Here is a 19,733-nt window from a genome sequence, read left to right as displayed (position 1 = left end):
ATGTTCAGGCCACTCTGAGGAACCTTTGATCTAGACTGGCTATCGGGAAATGATTGTACGCATCGCGTAGATCCACTACCGCCGTGTGGCAATGTGGAAACAGGTACTTCACCGTGGATCTCACCGACTCCATCTTGAAGGTGTCTATACAAAGAAAACTGTTGAGCGTTTTCAGATTTATTATGGTCCAATAGGAACCGTCGGGTTTCTTCACCAAAAAGAGGGTGGAGTAGAATCCCTCCCCCTCTTGTCTGGGAACCTCCAACAAGACTTGATTATTGAGTAGCTGTTGGATCTTTGTCTCAAAGGCAAGCTGTTCTGTTGGTGACGGCCTTAGAGGCGTAAGGAAGTACCTTCGAGGAGGGGTTTTGTGAAATTAAAGTTTGAGGCCAGATCTCACCAGGCCGAGTATCCATTGATTTGCCGATATCTTTTCCCAGGACAGAAGGAAATGAGAGTCTCCCTCTGACCTGGGGAAACAAGTCACTGGGAGGATCTTTTCTGGTCCTTAGAGGGTCCCTTGAAGATGAATCTCCTCCCCGCCTTTTTCCTATTGGACCAGCCACTTTAATCCCTGTGTGGAACCCCACGGCGAATTTGCTTCTTCCGAAAGCACCGTCTGGAAGATGGAAGGGATGGAAACGGAAATCCTTTAATTTTTTTTATCACTCGCCTTCTCCAGGATGTCGTCTAAGACTGGGCCGAATAAATATTCTGCCTGACTTGGGATGGTGCAGAGCTTCGACTTTGTATATCCCCTGGTCAGCATTTTAACCAAAGTGCTCTTCTAGCAGCATTGGATAGAGATGCTGACTTAGCTACTAATTTAGCAGAATCTGCCGAGGCGTCTGCTGGGAAGGCCGCTGCTCCACACAACCTAGAAAGGGATGAAAACATCTCATCTCTTGGGGTTTTTGCGCTTATCTGATCTTCCAACTGGTCAATCCATACTGTTAAAGACCTAGCCGTACAGGTAGCTGCAATGGCAGGACGCAAACCTCCTACAGAAGCCTCCCAGTCATGCATTAGAAAGTGATCCGCTTTCTTGTCTAGCGGGTCTTTTTAGGACCCCATATCCTCAAAAGGCAGAGCGAATTTCCTAGATGCCTTGGCGACAGCAACATCTAGCTTGGGGGTTTTATCCCAGGTTGAACAGGAGGCATCGTCAAAGGGATATTTCCTCTTTAAGGCTCCCAGAATGGATCCCTTCTTATCCGGCCTTTTCCATTCTTTTGTAATCAGGGCCTTAATCCTATCTATGACAGGGAAGGTGCGCCGTTTCCTTTGCTGCAGGCCACTAAAGTCTTAGATAGACTTTTCAGTCTTCTCCTCCGGGATGCACATAATGGATCATACTGCCTTTACGAGCTTCCTCATGTTTTAAATTGGGAAGCATTGATGACCCCCTGAGTCGCTATCAGAGGAGGAATTTGAAGGCAAGGCAGAAGAATCACATTCTTCTGATATCTGACTTTTCACAACCAGGGGAGGGAGGTCTGGATTTTTCCAAGTTCTGACTATCCTTAGATAGATCTTAGGGAGTCCCTGACCTCTGCCCTAATTATGGACATCAGATCAGAGGCAAATCCCGGGGCTTCCTCCAACAAGGTCTGCTGAATGCATTCCCGGGGTAGCAGTTTGGTCCAGGAACTCGACAGTTACTTTTTTTTTTTTTTTTACACAGAGCACATTCCCTATGCCTGGTTTAAGAGACATTTTTTAGGTTTGTCCCGAATCTAGAAGAAACAGAGACAAAGACTACTTTAAAAAGTGAACTTTCAGGAAGATCACTTACCAGTCAGACGCACCAGGTCAGGAGTGCCGCCATCCGAGTCTCTTCCCTTGGAGGATCTCTTGCCATCGGGTCTGGCAGACTTTGCCTCCCGCTGGCTATTTCGGCCATCACTTTTCCCGGAATGCTTGCCACCAAAGGCCATGGTACTTCTGTCTTGACCATGCTGAGGTTTGCCTCTTTGCTGCTGCTTCTGAGTTTCTGGACAATCCACCTGATCAGACGGCTGCAGTGGTGAAAGGAGGCGGCGATGGTGATAGTGCTGGCGCTGCTTCTGCTGCTCATTCATGTTACTGCAGGGTACAGGAGGTTGTCACACCGCCTGCTAGGTTTGCCGCTCATTTTTTTAAAGGGGTTGGCAACTCCGCCTCACTTCCGGATAAGTTGGCACTGGGTGTTTTAGGGTTAATAAAAAGGTGAAAGAGGGTCTGTTTTTTTCCGTATTTTATTTTAAATAAAGGATTTTTTCGGTGTTTGTTTATTTCTGGGCAGTCTTTAGCCCCTTATGATCGTGATGGCCACCGCACCAGGCAATCTAATTGATGCGACCATCCTGGGCGGCTGCAGGCTGCTTTTTTATGCTGGGAGCCACCAATAACTACGGTGCTCCCAGCTCGAGAATACCAACCAGGGCTGTGGAGTCTGTAAGCCAAACCTTCGACCTAGACTCCTCAATTTCCCTTGCACCGACTCAGGACACCGACTCCACCTCCGACTCCCACATATATTGCTTATAGTTAAGTGAAAAATGCATTGTAGTGCAATGTGAACATCAGACATTTAATCATTTTTATGATACAATAATAAAGATATTTAGATAGAACAAAAAATATAAATTTATTGGAATACAGCTTTAGAACACAAAAAAAAACTAATAAATTGTAAATATGTAATACACTATGTAATATACAGTAGATTACATATACATCTTGTGTATATAAATATTACATATTGTATTACATATTTACAATTTAGTTTGTGTTCTAAAGTTGTATTCCAATAAACATTTTATGTTCTAAATATCTTGATTATTGTATCATAAAAATGATTAAAATGTCTGATGTTCACATTGTACTACAATACATTTTTCACTTAACTATAATATACTAAATGTTATTTAGTATGTTTTTGCTGAAAACTGTTTTTTGCCACTTACATAGTGTATTACATAGTGTTATACTGTATATAAAAGACTATGTAATACACTATGTTAGTGGCAAAAAACAGTTTTCAACAAAAACACTAAACATTTGTGCAGTCTATGAATTTGTTCTAAGAAATAGAACTGCCTCCATCAGATCCTCCTTCATAGATGACCTCAAATCTGACTTAATTTTAAGGCTAGAGAACAACCTCTCTACAGTAACTTGGGTTGGAGGCAAAACCGTAACCACATGGGCAACATCTCTAACAATTTCCGGGTATAGAGGAATTGCCTCATGCACAGTCAGTTTTGATGATTGATTGAATTTTTCTATTTCTTTGAGAGCAAGTGAAAAAATTTACGGAAATCTGGTCAATCTGCTGCTATAGGAGACGGACTGAAATATTTTTCCTTACAGCAACGGTTTGCCTGCTCCATGTCATCCAAATACTTGTCAAAGTTTTAAACTCCTCCTCTCATGAGGATGAAGATATGGCAGCAGTAGCACTGTCAGGACCCAAGTCCTCTTGCGCCTGGCAGTCCTGTAGCTGCTCATCCTAACTGCTACCTCACTCAAAGCTTTTTTTCCTTTAGTAAGCTGTTGATCATCAAGCTGTATACGATGACTTGGGTCCACATAAACAGCTGCCAGAAGAATTTTATTTTCCAATAGCTGTGTCTCTATACGTTTCATTGAAGCAGAAATGCCATCCGGGATTAAACCTCTTTGGGACAGGAAAAATAGCAAGCTCTTCCACTCCCTTATGAAAATGCCAGGAGTTAAATACTCAGCTTGTAATTTTGTAGTCACGGTAAATGGGTGATTAAGCAATTCATTCAATTCAGCCACCTGTGTCCATTGAGCTTCATTTAATGTTACTTGAGGGTTCACCATATCTTTAAGAAATGATTTTAGTTCAAGCAATCGCTCAGTCATTAAATAAGTGCTGCCTCACCGAGTGGCTTGATAAAGAATTGCCCCTTTCCAAGCACGTCTCTTCAAGATGGAATCAATTTTAGGGGTTCTGGTGGCAATAACCAATTTCCTCACTTTTCCAATCAGATTTCCAGCATGTCCGCCCAGTTTCACACATCCGGCTTTTCGCCGGTTTGGCGGATGCGGCGCATGCCAGTACAGTACGATACAGTACAGTGGCAGCGCCGCAACTTTCGGGTCCCATGACAGCATGTGACCGGCATTTGTCGCGCTGCCACTGGACTGTATACACACTACTGGAGTGTGCCGCATCCGCCAAACTGGCGAAAAGCCGGATGCGTGAAATCGGGGTCCCTCTTGCAGACTCTCTCTTATTGCCAGCTGCAGCGTGTGCACAACACAGCGCATGTGATGAATATGAAAGTGTTTTGAAGCAGCTTCAACAAGATCATCTAATCCTAAAGTATCATTTTGATGTTCTTCTGTTGTAATATCTGTTTGTTCCTCAGTTACATAAATAGCACTGTGGCCTTCCATCTCACACATACTTAATCCTACATTTTCTTCTAGTTGTTGTTCATTATTTTCATTCATCAGTTTAATTGTACTTATGTTTGAAGCATTGTCCTTTACAATGGCAAGAACCTGTTCTTTTTTGCGTTCCTAATCTTGCAGAACTTTTTCCACTACAGCCTGGAGAAACTGGCTGGTGTGATGAGCTTTACTAGCTTTTGCTGCCAGTGTCTTACTAACAATTTCTTTCTTGTCACAAACATATCGAACATTGATGGCAAAATAATTCAGTCAAATGCAGTGACTCTGGCATCCCAGCAAAGGCAATGGGTTACAAGATAGGACAGTCAGACACAGCGTTTTGTGAGGATCCTCACAAAGAATGAGCATGTCTGTTTGTGTGAGGTTTTTCTAATCTGCTTTTGCTATTGAAAGCATTATTTAGGAGCTCAAAAACCTTTCAGGTGATGTGGTTTTTTAAAAAGCTGATCTGCTTTTGCAGCTGACAAACGTATCCTCAAAAAACAGCAAAAATGCTGTGTGTGAATGTAGCCTTAGATCATGAATAGAACAGCCATTTATAGGACATTTCATAACTTTCCTAAATTCATATGAAAAAATATTCAGTACATTCTGCATTGCACTACTGTCCCCAATTTATTATATATTTTAGGAGTCGGTGCATTTTATTCCGACTCAGACTCCACCAAAATGAGCTCCGACTCCAACTCCACAGCCCTGATACCAATCCCCAGCTGTCAGCTGTATCATGGCTGGGTATCAAAATTGGGGATGACCGCAAGCCAGTTTTTATTTTTTTTCTTCATTTATTTAAATTATTAAAAAAAAAAAAAAAAAGTTGTTAGGTGTTATTCTTATTTTTATACATAGCAAAGATAAAGCATACGGTTGGGGACTGTAGCTACATACATCTGTCATAGTTTATCATAATATGGGAGGGGCCCCTACACCAATTTTATTTATTTAGTTTCTGCCCATTAGAGACACACACAGCTTATGCAATTAAAAGCAGTTACACATGCAGTCACACAATGGGGGCGCGGTCTGACTGCAACCTATTACAGACTCAGAGACTACCAGTGAGCAGCAGAAGAAGTGCATATGCATGAGGTTGATAAGCGGCCCAGGAAGTAGAGTTCCAGCAGCAGAGACTAGTAAGAAGATGCCTGCTCTAATCCCAATAGCCCTTTCTACCATTTTAAAAACACATGATTCGGGACCCCATAGAGTTATACGTGGATCAGCGTCAGGGCAGATATCTGAAATTCCGGGCCCAAACCAGGTTTTTTTTGGACACCCCAGTTCCAGATAGCTGCGGGTTCGTCCATCACTAGTAGGTTTTTGGTTGTTCATTTAAAGCCACTTTTTTAAACAAAAGTTTTTAATTCATCTTTTGGCAAATCAGTTTAAGTTTTATTGCCCCCTGGGCACTTGACTTGAGGCAGAAATATTGTTTTTATTGCTTTGTTATAGAAATAAAATGGTGGCAATGGTGAAAGAAATGGGAGTCCGGCTACAAGCAGCACATCCTTTCATGAATATTTACACAAATAATATTTTATATTCTGTATTAAGCAGAAACAAAAAAAAGTTTCGCTATCTAGAAAAAAAGAAAAAAACTTTACATTTTTTTATTTTAAACTGATTTACAATTCCAACATTTTTTTTTTTTTTTTTAAAAATTTAATGGCACAAAAGTAATACTAACCACTGATTTTTCCGTATTTGGAAAACCGGTCTTTCAGATCTTTCCTATTCATAGTTTCTGTAGGTAAATTGCCAACAAAAATTCTTCTGTCCAACTCTTCTGGATCATCGCTGTCAGTTCGCTTAGTAGAAGGGATAGGAAGCTTGTTCTTTCGGCGTGGCATATTTGACAAATCCCAATGGAACTTCGCGAGAAGGGGGAAAAAAAAAAAAAAAAAATGGCCAGGCAAAAGAATTTTAAAATACAATTTCGCCAGCAATTGACAAAAAAAAAAAAAAAAAAACCTTTAAGATTTATTTTTGTTTTAGATTTTTTTTTTGTTTTACAATAGAAATCATTAGCTTTAAATTAACACTATGTAATTTCTAAATGCCTTGATAGTGTTTTGGTTCGTCTTAAATACTTGAGAAAAAAAAAAAATTCCGCAAAATATGAAAAGCATGGAAACAAAACTGGTTTAGCAAAATACAATTTATTATATACGTTTAAGCAAACAGTATGTAGTAGAAAAAGTTAAAAAATAACCCCAGACATCAATAGAAGGCTACTGAAACCAAGCAGCAGTCTATTTCTATGTATGTTTGTTAGCAGGCTCCTCGCAAAGATACTTGGTTAGCACCTTTTAAATAAAAAGCTGGTATAATGTTGCGTATTGGAAAGTGACTTCTAATGGATCTGCTTTCAGAACGCAACTAATCAAGCAATCGAATCACACATCTAAAAGGATTTGTTTTTAAGATGCTCTCAAAACTTGCCCAAAGTTCCAGTGAAAACCAAGAAAAGAATTAAAGGATAGATTTTGAAAGAGCAAAAACAATAGTATTCCTCCAAAATACGTGGCAATGTTTGTTCCTTTTCCTGCATAAATTCTTGACAAAAATCCTCCTAAAATGTTAGTGAGAACAGAGCCTAAGCTCAGTTCTAGGAACCAAGGTCACCAATGTATTTATACTATATCAGCTTGAAGCGATGTAGACATTGCTTGAGCAAATCACTATTTTAGCTGTAAAAGCCATGGTTTAATCAGGGACTCTTGTGGTTAGAAGTTGGGCTTAGTGACGTGCCTCACCTCGTACAAGGTATATTAAAAAACCGTGAAGCCCCGAGCGAAGCTCGGCCATGATACTAGAGTTGTCCTCATCTAAATTGTAACACGTTTGCCTAAAACTCTGAAAATGACAAAATAAGGCTCCATTATAAACAAGGCCAAAGAAGTAGAGTATTGCTTCCCTTTGATTACTGCTTCTGATCTGGTCTTTGAGTAAGAAAAATTAAATACTGTTAACCTTTTCCTATCCAATACAATTTTCTGTTTCACCCACTGAAAACCTATTATAGGTCATCATCAGTTATATTTATTCCAGCGTTCGGTAGTGAAAACGGAATCTGCTCAAACCCATTGGCAGAAGACTACATTCGTTGCCACCCATCGGCATCGACCTCTGTACCCTAGTCATCTTCGTCGCTGACATCGGTAGAACAAAACGCTTTCAACATCACTCAGTTCCGACTGTACAACTACACCTCCATCGTCCAAATCGCTCTCACTATTACTACTTTCACTAGTATCGATTACATGCTGCCTTACTTCGTCCGGATTCACGCACCTTCGTTTCGCTATCTCTTAGCCATTTTCAATTTTAAAACAGTAAGGCTATGTGCCCACGCTGCGGATTTACCGCGGATTTTGCCGCGGATTTCCCGAAAATCTGCAGCAGCGGCACTTCCAAGCCATTTCAATGGCATTTTGGAAATGCTGTGTCCATGCTGCGGATTTTTCCACTGCGGATTTGCCGCGGATTTTGATCCGGAAAAATAAGAATTATTCTTACCGATAATTCGCTTTCTAGGACCTTCCACGACAGCATAGGAGGTTGTCTCTCCACGCCCTAATTGGGACAGGAAGTTCAAGAGGTTTAAAAGGACCCTCCCACCTCCCACAGCCAGTGTCTTACAAAGAATCCATAGCATATGAGAAGTACTACACATTCAGGAGTAAATGAATATATAGGGGAGGGAATTACCTGCTGTCGTGGAAGGTCCTAGAAAGCGAATTATCGGTAAGAAAAATTCTTATTTCTCTAGTCCCTTCCACGACAGCATAGGAGGAATACCAAAGAATTGATACCTAGGGGGGGGACCACAGCCTGCAGGACCCTCCTGCCAAAGGCCAAATCCCTGTTGGAATCCAGATCCAACCGATAATGCTTCGTGAACGTATGGAGCGAAGACCACGTAGCTGCCTTGCAGATCTGCTCAGGGGAAGCCCCTGCCCGTTCGGCCCAGGAGGCAGAGGTAGCCCTGGTGGAGTGCGCCGTGAATCCAGTAGGTGGAGAGAGATGCTGAGCGAGGTAGGCATCTCTAATTGCCCGCACAATCCAGTTGGCGACGGTACTCTTAGCCACCTTCTTGCCCTTATTGCGGCCAAAGGGCTGGATGAACAGGTTAGAATCAAGGCGCCAAGAAGCAGTAACCTCCAGGTAGTGCAACACTATCCGACGGACATCCAAAGAATGAAACACTTCCTCACCCGGAGTCCGAGGATTCTGACAGAAGGAAGGCAGGACGATGGACTGAGAATGGTGAAAATCCGAAACCGCCTTGGGAAGGAAGGAAGGGTCCAGCTGAAACACAATGCTGTCATCTCTGATGGTCAGGTAAGGTTCCCTAACGGACAAAGCCTGAAGTTCGCCGACTCTGCGAGCAGATGTAATAGCCACAAGAAAAGCAGCCTTGTGAGAAAGGGAACGAATGTTACAAGAGCACAGAGGTTCAAACGGAGACTGAGATAGTCCTGTAAGGACCACATTGAGATCCCAGCGAGGCGTCAGGACCCTCTGACGTGGACAGAGTCTACTAGCGGACACAAAGAACCGACGGATCCAACGATGATCTGCCAGAGCCATGTCAAAGACTGCACTGAGTGCTGACACCTGAACTTTCAGGGTGCTAGGCCGAAGACCTAAGTCTAAACCACTCTGGAGAAAGTCCAGAATCTGCGCAATATTAGGCCGAAGAGGGTCAGGAGGCCGAGAACCACACCAGGAGGAAAATCTCTTCCAGATTTTGTTGTATATACTATTAGTCACAGGTTTACGGTTCTTCTGTAGCGTAGCCACAACTTTGTCAGAAAGCCCTTGGGCCTTCAGTGCCCGGGCCTCAGAAGCCAGGCAGCCAAGTTGAGTTTCTGGGGAGCCGGATGGAAAATCGGACCCTGTGACAGTAGGCTGGGGTCTGAACCTAAGAGGACTGGGCCGTCGATTCCTAGCGTCAGGACCAGGCTGTACCAACTCCTCCGGGGCCACAGAGGGGCTACCAGTATAGTTGGGACCCCCTCGTCTCTGATCTTCCTCAGGGCCCGTGCGAGAAGAGGAAGAGGGGGGAACGCGTAAGTGAGGCGAAAGGACCAACTGTGGCAGAAAGCGTCTACCCCTAACGCCTCGTCCCTTGGGTTCAGGGAGAAATATGTTGCGACCTTGCGATTCCCTGCCGAGGCAAAGAGGTCCACCTCTGGTGCACCCCACCTTGCCACTAGAGAGCAGAACACCGCCTGATCCAGGCTCCATTCCCCCGGATGAACATCCCAACGACTCAGGAAATCCGCCTGAAGATTGAGGGAGCCCTTCAGATGGACCGCAGAAAGGGAGAGCAGAGATTGTTCTGCCCATTGAAAGATTCGGGAGGATACCGACTTCAGGGCGCCTGAGCGTGTACTGCCCTGATGTCGAAGATGTGCCACTGTTGTGACATTGTCTGAATATACCAGGACGTGAGAGTCCCGGACGAGGTCCTGAGCCGCAAGGAGGGCTTCCCTGACTGCCCTGAGCTCCCGGTAGTTGGAGGATTGGGAGCTGACGTAAGGACTCCAGACCCCTTGAAATGGGGAATTTGCCACTATTGCCCCCCATCCTCGTAGGCTGGCATCTGTGGTCAGTGTAACCAGGGGTTTCTGAGTCCAGGCAACCCCCACCTGCAGGTTGGCGGGACGCAGCCACCAGAAAAGGGATGAGGAGACGGACTCCGAGAGGCGAAACCTTCGGTTTAGGGATGACGGGAGTCTGTCCCAATGTGCCAGGATATGATCCTGGAGACACCGAGAATGGGCCTGAGCCCACCTGACTGAAGGAATGCAGGATGTCATGGAACCCAGGGCTGACATAGCCGCTCGAAGCGTCGGGCGAGCCTGCCTGCGAAGCTTTGATATTTTGGCTAACAGAGCCATCCTGTGGCCCTCTGGGAGAAAGGATGCCTGTCTGTCGGAGTCCAGCAGCACTCCGAGAAACTGCCGAGTGGAGGAGGGGGATAACTGTGATTTTTTGAGATTGGGAATCCATCCCAGAGACCGAAGGATTCCCAAAGACCTTTCCACATGGCTCCGGAGGGTTGGAGCAGACGGAGCCATGAGAAGAAAGTCGTCCAGATACGGAACCAGACAGATACCCTGCAATCTTATGAAGGCGACCACCTCTGCCATGATCTTGGAAAAGATCCTTGGAGCTGAGGAGATCCCGAAGGGAAGTACATTGAATTGGAAATGAAGCCCTTCCTCTCCGTGAAGCACCGCAAACCTGAGGTATTGTCTGTGTCCCGGATGGACGGGTACATGGAAGTAGGCATCTTTCAGATCGATAGAGGCCATCTGGTGGTGTAGACCTATCAGGGGAATAGCTGATTTTACCGACTCCATCTTGAACCGCCGGTACCTGACCTGACGGTTTAGACTTTTTAAATTGATAATTATACGGACGTCGCCGGATGGCTTCTTGACCAGGAAGAGACGGGAGTAGTGTCCTACCCCTTCTTCCTGACTCGGGACTGGGGAAACGACCCCCGAGTGCACTAGCTCTATAATCTTTGTGTACAACAGAGCCTGTGAACCTGGAGACGCCAGCGCAGTGACTCGGAGACCCGGAAGAGGGCGGGAAAGGAATTCTATGAGAAGACCGTCCGAGATGATCTTCAGAACCCATTGGCAAGAGGTTATGGACTGCCACTGGGTAAGAAACGCTGAGAGTCTTCCCCCCACCCGGGCCGAGTCACTGTTTGTCCTGCTGAGGACGTTGCTGATGTGGAGGGATGAGGATGTTTCTCCCTCTACCTTTGGGATAGCTCCACCTGCCTGCCTTCCCTTTCCCTCTGGGCTGGGAGGCCTGAGGCATCGAGGGACGAAAGGACCGCTTCCTGGTAGGTCTAGGATCGGGCAAGGCCTTTCGATCAGTCGCCTTGTCCAGGATATCATCCAGGGCAGGCCCAAACACTAAATCCCCTTTAAACGGAAGGGAACAAAGCCTCATTTTGGAGGTGGAGTCTCCACTCCAGGCCTTAAGCCAGAGGGCACGTCGGGCAGAGTTAGAAAGCACCGAGGTCCTGGCTGCCAGGCGGACAGATTCCACCGAGGTATCTGCCAGAAAACAGGTAGCCTTCCTAAGCAAGGGAAGGGATTCCAGTAATTCCTCCCTAGGGGTCCCTTGGGAAATATGAGCCTCCAACTGGTCTAACCACCTAATTAGGGACCTGGATACGCAGGTGGAGGCAATGTTGACTTGAATAGAGGAAGACGATGCCTCCCAGGACCGCTTCATCAGGCCCTCTACCTTCCTATCCATCTGATCCTTCAGTTGGGAAGTATCCTCAAAGGGAAGAGCCGTATGCTTAGCTACCCTAGCCACCTGAACGTCCACTCTTGGGACCTCCCAATGTAGTCCCGAAGGTTCCAGAGGAAACCGGCGTCTAAGGTCACTCCGTACCCGCCTCTCAGGACATTCCCATTCCTGAGAGACAATATCCAAAACATTGGCATGAACTGGGAATCCCAACTGTTTGACTGACTTCAGGCCAGCAAACATTTCGTCCTGGATTGAAGGAAGAGACTGCACTTCCTCTAAACCCATAGTGCTCCGAACTGCCTCAATAAGATCCCCCAACTCTTCTGAGTGAAATAGAAAGGACTGTTCAGACCCCCCAGATGGAAATCCTTCATCAGGACCCTCCGAGGTAGAATCAGCGTCCTCCTGATCAGAAGGGGTCGACTGGAGTCTCCTCTTTTTTGGAGGAGAGGGTCCAGGAGCAGGGCCAGGAGCAGGAACAGGGAGGGAAGCTAGTGAGGCCCTAATCTCCTGTTTCATCATGGACCGCAACTCATCTATCAGAGATGGTTGTTCGGCCCTAATAATCTGGTCCGTACATTGCTGGCAAAGCTTTTTATCCCATACTGCAGGGAGCTTCTTTATACAGATAGGACATTTCTTAATTTTTTCCATTCTGTCAGGTCTATCAGGCTTATCGGACTTGTCAGCTTTTTCTGACTTCTCTGGCTTCTCTGACTTTTCATTTCTGTCAGTTTTCTTGGTGGCCTTGTCCTCCTAGAAAACACAGACCATATAGCCATAAATCACCTGATAAGACCTATGTCCGAGGGACCATTCCCCTCCATACTCACAGTAGCAGGGGGCACACTGGGTTCTGCAGAGGCTGCTGCAGCGGAAGACATGACAGGGAGCACGGTTGCTTACCATGATCTGATGTCTTCGTGGCAGCCCTTATGCAAAAGGGCCTGCCCCCCCAGTGACGGTGCATGTTCCCCGCCTCCCGCATCCGGTCCTGGGCAGGCCGTGTCACCGTCGGCGTGCCTCCACGCTGCCTCCGCAAAACCGGAAGCGCTCGACCGGAAGTCCGCAAGACCGGAAGTCCCGCCTCCGGGAGCACTTCCGGATCGCTCCGGCAGCGTGCATGCGGGAAGCGGCCGGCGGCTCAGGGAGGACGCCGGCCGGGGAGCTCAACAGCCTGCATCACCCCTCAGGAGGATCCGGAAGGCTGGAGCAGCGGTCCCCCACAGCGTGAGGGAACAGCAAGGGAGGAGCGGTGAGGCCCGACCGATGCTGTCCGGCTTCAGGTACAGGGGATAGATGATCCAAAAAAAAAAAAAAAATTATACTGTAGTTCGCCGGCCACCACAGCATAGGAGAAAAACAAAAACCTCTCCATGCCCCATGGGGACAGGAAAGACACTGGCTGTGGGAGGTGGGAGGGTCCTTTTAAACCTCTTGAACTTCCTGTCCCAATTAGGGCGTGGAGAGACAACCTCCTATGCTGTCGTGGAAGGGACTAGAGAAATCTGCAGCATGTCAATTGTTTGTTGCAGATTTGGTGCGGATTTTGGGTATAGAATGGGGAAAAAAAAAAATCCGCATCAAATCCGCGGCAAATCCGCACCCGCAGAAAAATCCGCAGGTACATTCTACCGTGGACACATAGCCTAAGAAAAAAAAAAGAACTGGGCTGGATCAAAGGTCGTCAAGAACAGATGCAACCATTGGCTGCCAAAAATATCAAAATGCGCCAAGTCCTGCCTACTATGCTTATAAAAGGGACTTTCTACTCAGTGGCCAGCTGGAAGGGACTTAGAGCAGTAAAATGCATATGAAATATTTATGTCCCCTGCCAGAGGACAAAGGAGCTTAACGGATTTTTAATGTCGTGCCCCCCCCCCCCCCCTCCGGGTGAAGAAGGGGGGGGAGGAGGGGGACTCAGGATAGGAAAAGGTTAGGGGAAAAAAATGGTTTATTTCAATAGGAATTTTAATGTTTTCTCGAAACAGGTATTCCCCTATACAGAGTCAAAATTCTAATGAGGTGGAGCAAAATAACACGCAGCATTCAGCAATTTTGAGTCAGTTTTCGTTAATGTATTCCAGTTTTAGGTAATGTATTACTGAATTGTATTTCAGGAATAATAAAATTGTAAAATAAGGCTGGTTTCACACTACGTCTTTTTAACATCCGTTGAAAACGTTATTTTAGCGGAAGTACGGATCCAGTGCAAATGCGTTTTCATTTCAATGCATTTGCAATGGACTCGCGTTAACATCCGTTCACCTGCGTTTGCCTGCGTTATAGTGCGGATCCGGTGACTTGCAGTTTTTTAACATGTTTCAAAAACGCTACTTGTAGCGTTTTTGAGCTGCGTCAAAATACTGCAAGTCACCGGATCCTGACTAAACAGCACGCGAACGCAGGTGAACGCTGGCGTGCTGATAGACAGGATCCTGCTTTTGTACTGAGCATGCCCAGAAAGTACTGAGCATGCCCAGAACCAGTCTCGCGTGATCTGTCTCTCTACTCCCTCCCTCACTCTCTCTCTCTCTCTATGTCTTTCCCCCTTCCTCCCCTTCCTCTCTCCCCCACCTGAGAGCTGCGGACACTCGTAACCAAGGTAAATATCGGGTAACCACTTCTCTTAGTTACCCGATGTTTACGTTGGTTACGTGTGCAGGCAGCCCGGCTCCTAGCAGCTGTAGACACTCGTAACCAAGATAAATATCGGGTATCCAAGGCCGATGTTTACCTTGGTTACCAGCGTCTGCAGCTGTCAGAAGCCTCCTCCCAGTCTAGTTCCCCTCACTCCCGATCACATGACTCCAGTGCCCGCCCCTAAACATCCAGTGCAGGATCCTGCAAAATAACACATGCGTTTGCATACGTTATTTGCTGTAAAAGCAGGATCCGTACTTCCGCTAAAATAACGTTTTCAACGGATGTTAAAAAGACGTAGTGTGAAACCAGCCTTCGGCATAAATGTTGGACAGGTGGAATACCACCTAAAGCAAACCCCACTACAAAACTACAACTTTGTAGTGGACTAGATGCTGGGAAGTGGCAGTAGGAAATTAGCTTCATTCTTTTTGCTTGTTGTCCAAAACTCCTTTAAAGTCCAACGTTCAATGATCCTCATATCGCCAAGTACTACATACCATGTCTCTAGAGGGAACTTGAACTGTGCTCATACACTTAGTACAAAGGACCATCAAAGCCAACGGGATACTTTACATAGCAGTTACTTTGTTATAAAATTTTGCCATAGACTAAATGTCATGACTAGTCTTCCACCACCACTACCTGGACTCATGACATCAGTGACTAAGGTGTCTGACCCATCGGGTGTTATTCCATTTAATTGTGTGCATACTACCCACAGGGTTTTCCAGGAGTCCATGATTTATTTCTGATAACAGTTACATTTGACGAGGTTGTCTAAAAGTCACATATATTTAAAAAAAAAAAAAAAAGTGGAATTTTGCAAGAAATGTTGTTCATAGTAAAGTGGAACTGCATTGCGCCATTCACTGTAGCCTCCAGTAATGTTTTGGAACGGATGACAAAATATCCTGCTTCATATGGCGATTATATGACATTAAAAAGGCTATTAGGTTATCTAGGACTATAATACATGGTAAAAGCATGATAAAGCCAAGAGGTCTTCAAATGAAGGTGAATCACACCTTGTTAAAACTTAATTTTCAGTGGCCGCAACTGCTATGGCTCTTCAGTATTTTTGGTTTATGGGTATGATGCTGGTGGCGCCCTAGCTATAAATATGTTTCCACAAACATTTGTGCATGTTCTCCAAGGAGAAGAATCCATCCATTACACCTCATGTTTAGCATTACCCATACCTGTTAGGTGCAAGTTGTATCCTTTCAGGACGCCTCAAAGCTACGAGTTTAACAAGTTCACTACACCTGCGAACATTTTTACACCTCTGTTGTCCGTATCACAGGCCTTCTGCTCACCAGTGCCAATCCTTCACATGCACATTCCGTATGGGCACTGTTCCAAAAATAGTACATGCCCTGTAGGTAGTGGACATTTTACTGCACACGGTGCTGGGCTGGCACCAGATAAAATGTTTTAAGAGTGTTTTACATACATGGTCGATTCTACCAGCTGTATCCCAAAGCAGGACATTTAATTTGTACCCATGCATGCTTCACATGCCGGGGAAACCTGGCCTATCAGTTATCAGATGTATTGCAGCACGTAATCTACAGTGACACAAGAATGCAGTATAAAGCTTACCTTGAAAAGGAAAACTATATAAGACTTGACAGAACGAGATAAGAGATAGATACTTTTAAATCACGTTAGGGTTAAATGCAACTGACGCACGACAGATCACGGCAGCTTTTGCATGCTTTTGGTCATGCAACTAAAAAAATTGAGACGTGCTGCTGTTCAACATATGCCATTGTGTAGCCCCCAACCTCCTCAATATACCACTAAGCCCTTATCAGTTTTTCACCAGTCATCTATGTGATGGTGCATTATGGGTGTCAGGTCTGAGCATTCCTACATGAACAGTGTCCTGAAAAGTGGATTGGTCATCGTCGGCCAGTTGAATAGTCACCAAGATCTCCCGATCTGACCCCCTTAGATTTTTATCTTTGGGGTCATCTGAAGGCAAGTGTCTATGCTGTGAAGATACAAGATGTGCAGCATCTGAAACATCGGCTACTGGAAGGTTGTGCTAGCATTTCTTCCGCGGTGTTGCCATCAGTGTGTCAAGAGTGGGAGAAGAAAGTTGCATTAACAATCCAACACAATGGGCAGCACTTTGAACACATTTTATAAGTGGTCATAAAATTGTAAATAACGAACGAAGTTACGTTAAAACCAAGCACACCATTGTTTTTCTTGTGAAATTCTAAATAAGTTTGATGTGTTACATGACCCTCTTCCCATTGGAAAAAATACAGTTGGATCCAAAATGGCACCACCCATCTTAAAAAGTTTCCCCCCTCCCATATAGTAATGAGCCACAAACAGGAAGTTATCACCAACCATTCCCATTTAGGTATATCCATATAAATGGTTTACACCAACCATTCCCATTTAGGTATATCCATATATATGGTCCACCCTGTAGATCATGCTCACAGCCACCCCAGTCCCTTCAAACACAGCCTCTTGTCAATTGATGGAAGTGGATGACCTCCTATGTCAGCCAAACAGTGCTTGAAGTCTTATGAGTGTGCAATTTTCTTGACCCTAGGGCACAGCAAAGTCATGTAGTTCTCAGGCACCGGCTTTAATTCTACGCCAAAAACTTTGAGCATGGTGTGTATGGCTGGTTTCACACTACGTCTTTTTAACATCCGTCCTTAACGTTATTTTAGCGGACAAGCGGATCCAGTGCAAATGCGTTTTCATTTCAATGCATTTGCAATGGACTCGCGTTAACATCCGTTCACCTGCGTTTGCGTGCGTTATAGTGCGGATCCGGTGACTTGCAGTTTTTTAACATGTTTCAAAAACGCTACTTGTAGCGTTTTTGAGCTCCGTCCAAATACTGCAAATTGCTGGATCCTGACTATAACGCACGCAAACGCAGGTGAACGCTGGCGTGCTGATAGACAGGATCCTGCTTTTGTACTGAGCATGCCCAGAAAGTACTGAGCATGCCCAGAACCAGTCTCGCGTGATCTGTCTCTCTCTCCTCCTCCCTCCCTCACCCCTCTCTCTCTATCTCTGTCTTTCCCCCTTCCTCTCTCCCCCACCTGAGAGCTGCGGACACTCGTAACCAAGGTAAATATCGCGTAACCACTTCTCTTAGTTACCCGATGTTTACGTTGGTTACGCGTGCAGGCAGCGCTGCTCCTAGCAGCTGCAGACACTCGTAACCAAGATAAATATCGGGTATCCAAGGCCGATGTTTACCTTGGTTACCAGCGTCTGCAGCTGTCAGAAGCCTCCTCCCAGTCTAGTTCCCCTCACTCCCGATCACATGACTCCAATGCCCGCCCCTAAACATCCAGTGCAGGATCCTGCAAAATAACATATGCGTTTGCATACGTTATTTGCTGTAAAAGCAGGATCCGTACTTCCGCTAAAAAAACGTTTTCAGCGGATGTTAAAAAGACGTAGTGTGAAACTAGCCTATGACGTATGAAACATCATCCACATCAATGAATATGAAAGACGCACATTTGAAGGGAATAAGGTGGTGTGGAGCACGAGACACCTATTAGGCCAGACCATGAAATTTTCATATATCAAGGGACATGAATAAGACACTTTTTCGGAGGTATGCAGGGACACCTATGAAGGTATGAATGGTTGTAGGTACCAAATTTACATGCTTTTGAAAAGGTGGCCATGGTTTATGATGGTGACCTGGTGACAGGTTCCCTTTAAAGCCACTATGTTATCCACAGTATGATCACTTCCTTCTAGACAGCAGTGTGATCTGGAATAGGGGGAAAAAGTCCTAATGTAAATGCCCTCCTGCACATTAGACAAAGGCTTAACTAGACAGAACAGGCCAACAGCCTAATGTTTATGGTTGTCTCCCGAAACGCTCATGATATATTATGTTGAGCAATTTGAATTTTAAAAATGAACCCTTTCATATTCCAGGAGATAAGCTGCTGTCAGACCTCTAAGGCTACTTTCACACATCCGGTATTTGCTCTGCGGCACAATACGGCGCTCTGCAGTAAAACCGCAACCGTTTTTTTTTGCCGCCGGTTGCGGGTTTTTTTTGCATAGACTTACATTAGTGCCGTATTGTGCCGCATGGGCTTGCGGTCGGTCCGGTTTTTGCCGCATGCGGCAGATTTAGCCGATGCCACGGCCGGATGAAACGTTGCCTGCAACGTTTTTTGCTCCGGCAAAAAAACCGCATCGCGCCGCATCGGCGCATTTTTCAATGCATGCCTATGGACGCCGGGTGCGGCAAAAAACGCATCCGGCCGCCGCATGCGGTTTCTTCCACTGCGCATGCTCAGTAGCATGCCGCAACCGGGAAAAAACGGACGGGCCGCATGAAAAAACGTATGCAAAGGATGCGGTGTTTTCGCCGCATCCTTTGCATAGCTTGCACAGCCGGATTGAGCCGCAGTGCTCAAACCGGATGTGTGAAAGTAGCCTAAGGCAAACGTTTTCTCCATGCACGTATACGGGGCAAGAGATAGCCAACAACCAAATGAGAGCTCAGCCACCAGCTATCGAATGCATATGGCCAAATTTATTGCATGGCTAACGTATATGGTAATTTCTGCATCTAAACGTAGCTGTCCAAAAGGAATAATGTTTGATCAAGAAATGGAGCACTGACACTGCTCAGGCTCTATTAACATTTCCAGTTTTGGATCATAAAATATTTCGGTACAAGACGCATTGAGTTGAATGCTAACTGAAGTGTCAAAATGTCTTACAATAGCCTCCTTACCAGCTGCTATCCGTTTTTTGGCTGGAACAAGAAACCCAAGTGCCTGGTCCAGTTTATTTCCCTCTCAAAAAGACGGGACCATTAAAAAAAAAAAAAAAAAAAACATTGCTCTCAACTTTACATGTGTTTTTTCTCGGTTTGTAATAGTTTTTTATATATATAAATACTGGATGAAAAACTGGAGGATAACTAGAGACAGAACTTTATGATGAACAGGGTTCTCTGTCAGGCCTGGTGGGATTGCCCCCTAAATATGACCTGTAAAAGCAATGCAGCCCCGGTTACAGACAAATGTGATCTACTTTAACGCAAAAGTAACATTAGCGAACATTTCCATAGAAAAATTACTTCTCATTGGTAAAAAAAAAAAATAGGAGAACCACTTGAAGATCATTAGTGTCACTAATCAGCTACTGTTGAAGCAAATAAATATGCACATCACTTTGCATTGGCCACTGCAGAGTACAGAGGACTTTCACCAGATATAAACCACATTTTTTTTTTACTTTTGTGACAAAAACTTGATAACCGATTCTGTTTAAATGTGCAATTTAAAATGTTTCATAAGTCAGCATATGGATATAGAAAGTACCAGTCCTTGATTATGGTCTAT

At 45.2% G+C, this 19,733-nt stretch overlaps 1 protein-coding gene across 3 annotated transcripts in view; it reads right to left on the bottom strand.

Moving 5' to 3' along the window:
- Window positions 1-19,733, bottom strand: part of NCOA5 (nuclear receptor coactivator 5) — an 86,585-nt gene that overhangs the window by 52,333 nt on the left and 14,519 nt on the right. Inside the window, exon 2 of one of the 3 annotated variants that reach the window (XM_075349746.1) lies at window positions 6,116-6,299. The exons of the other annotated variants lie outside the window; for them this stretch is intronic. Coding sequence (XP_075205861.1) covers window positions 6,116-6,278 — 163 coding nt within the window. The 5' untranslated portion in view covers window positions 6,279-6,299. The remainder of the gene's footprint in view (window positions 1-6,115; window positions 6,300-19,733) is intronic. 3 annotated transcript variants of the gene reach the window in all.

This window comes from Anomaloglossus baeobatrachus, chromosome 5 (assembly GCF_048569485.1).
Source record: "Anomaloglossus baeobatrachus isolate aAnoBae1 chromosome 5, aAnoBae1.hap1, whole genome shotgun sequence".
NCBI lineage: Eukaryota > Metazoa > Chordata > Amphibia > Anura > Aromobatidae > Anomaloglossus > Anomaloglossus baeobatrachus.
Note: the sequence above shows the minus strand (reverse complement) of the source record. Positions and strands in the feature narration are given on the sequence as shown.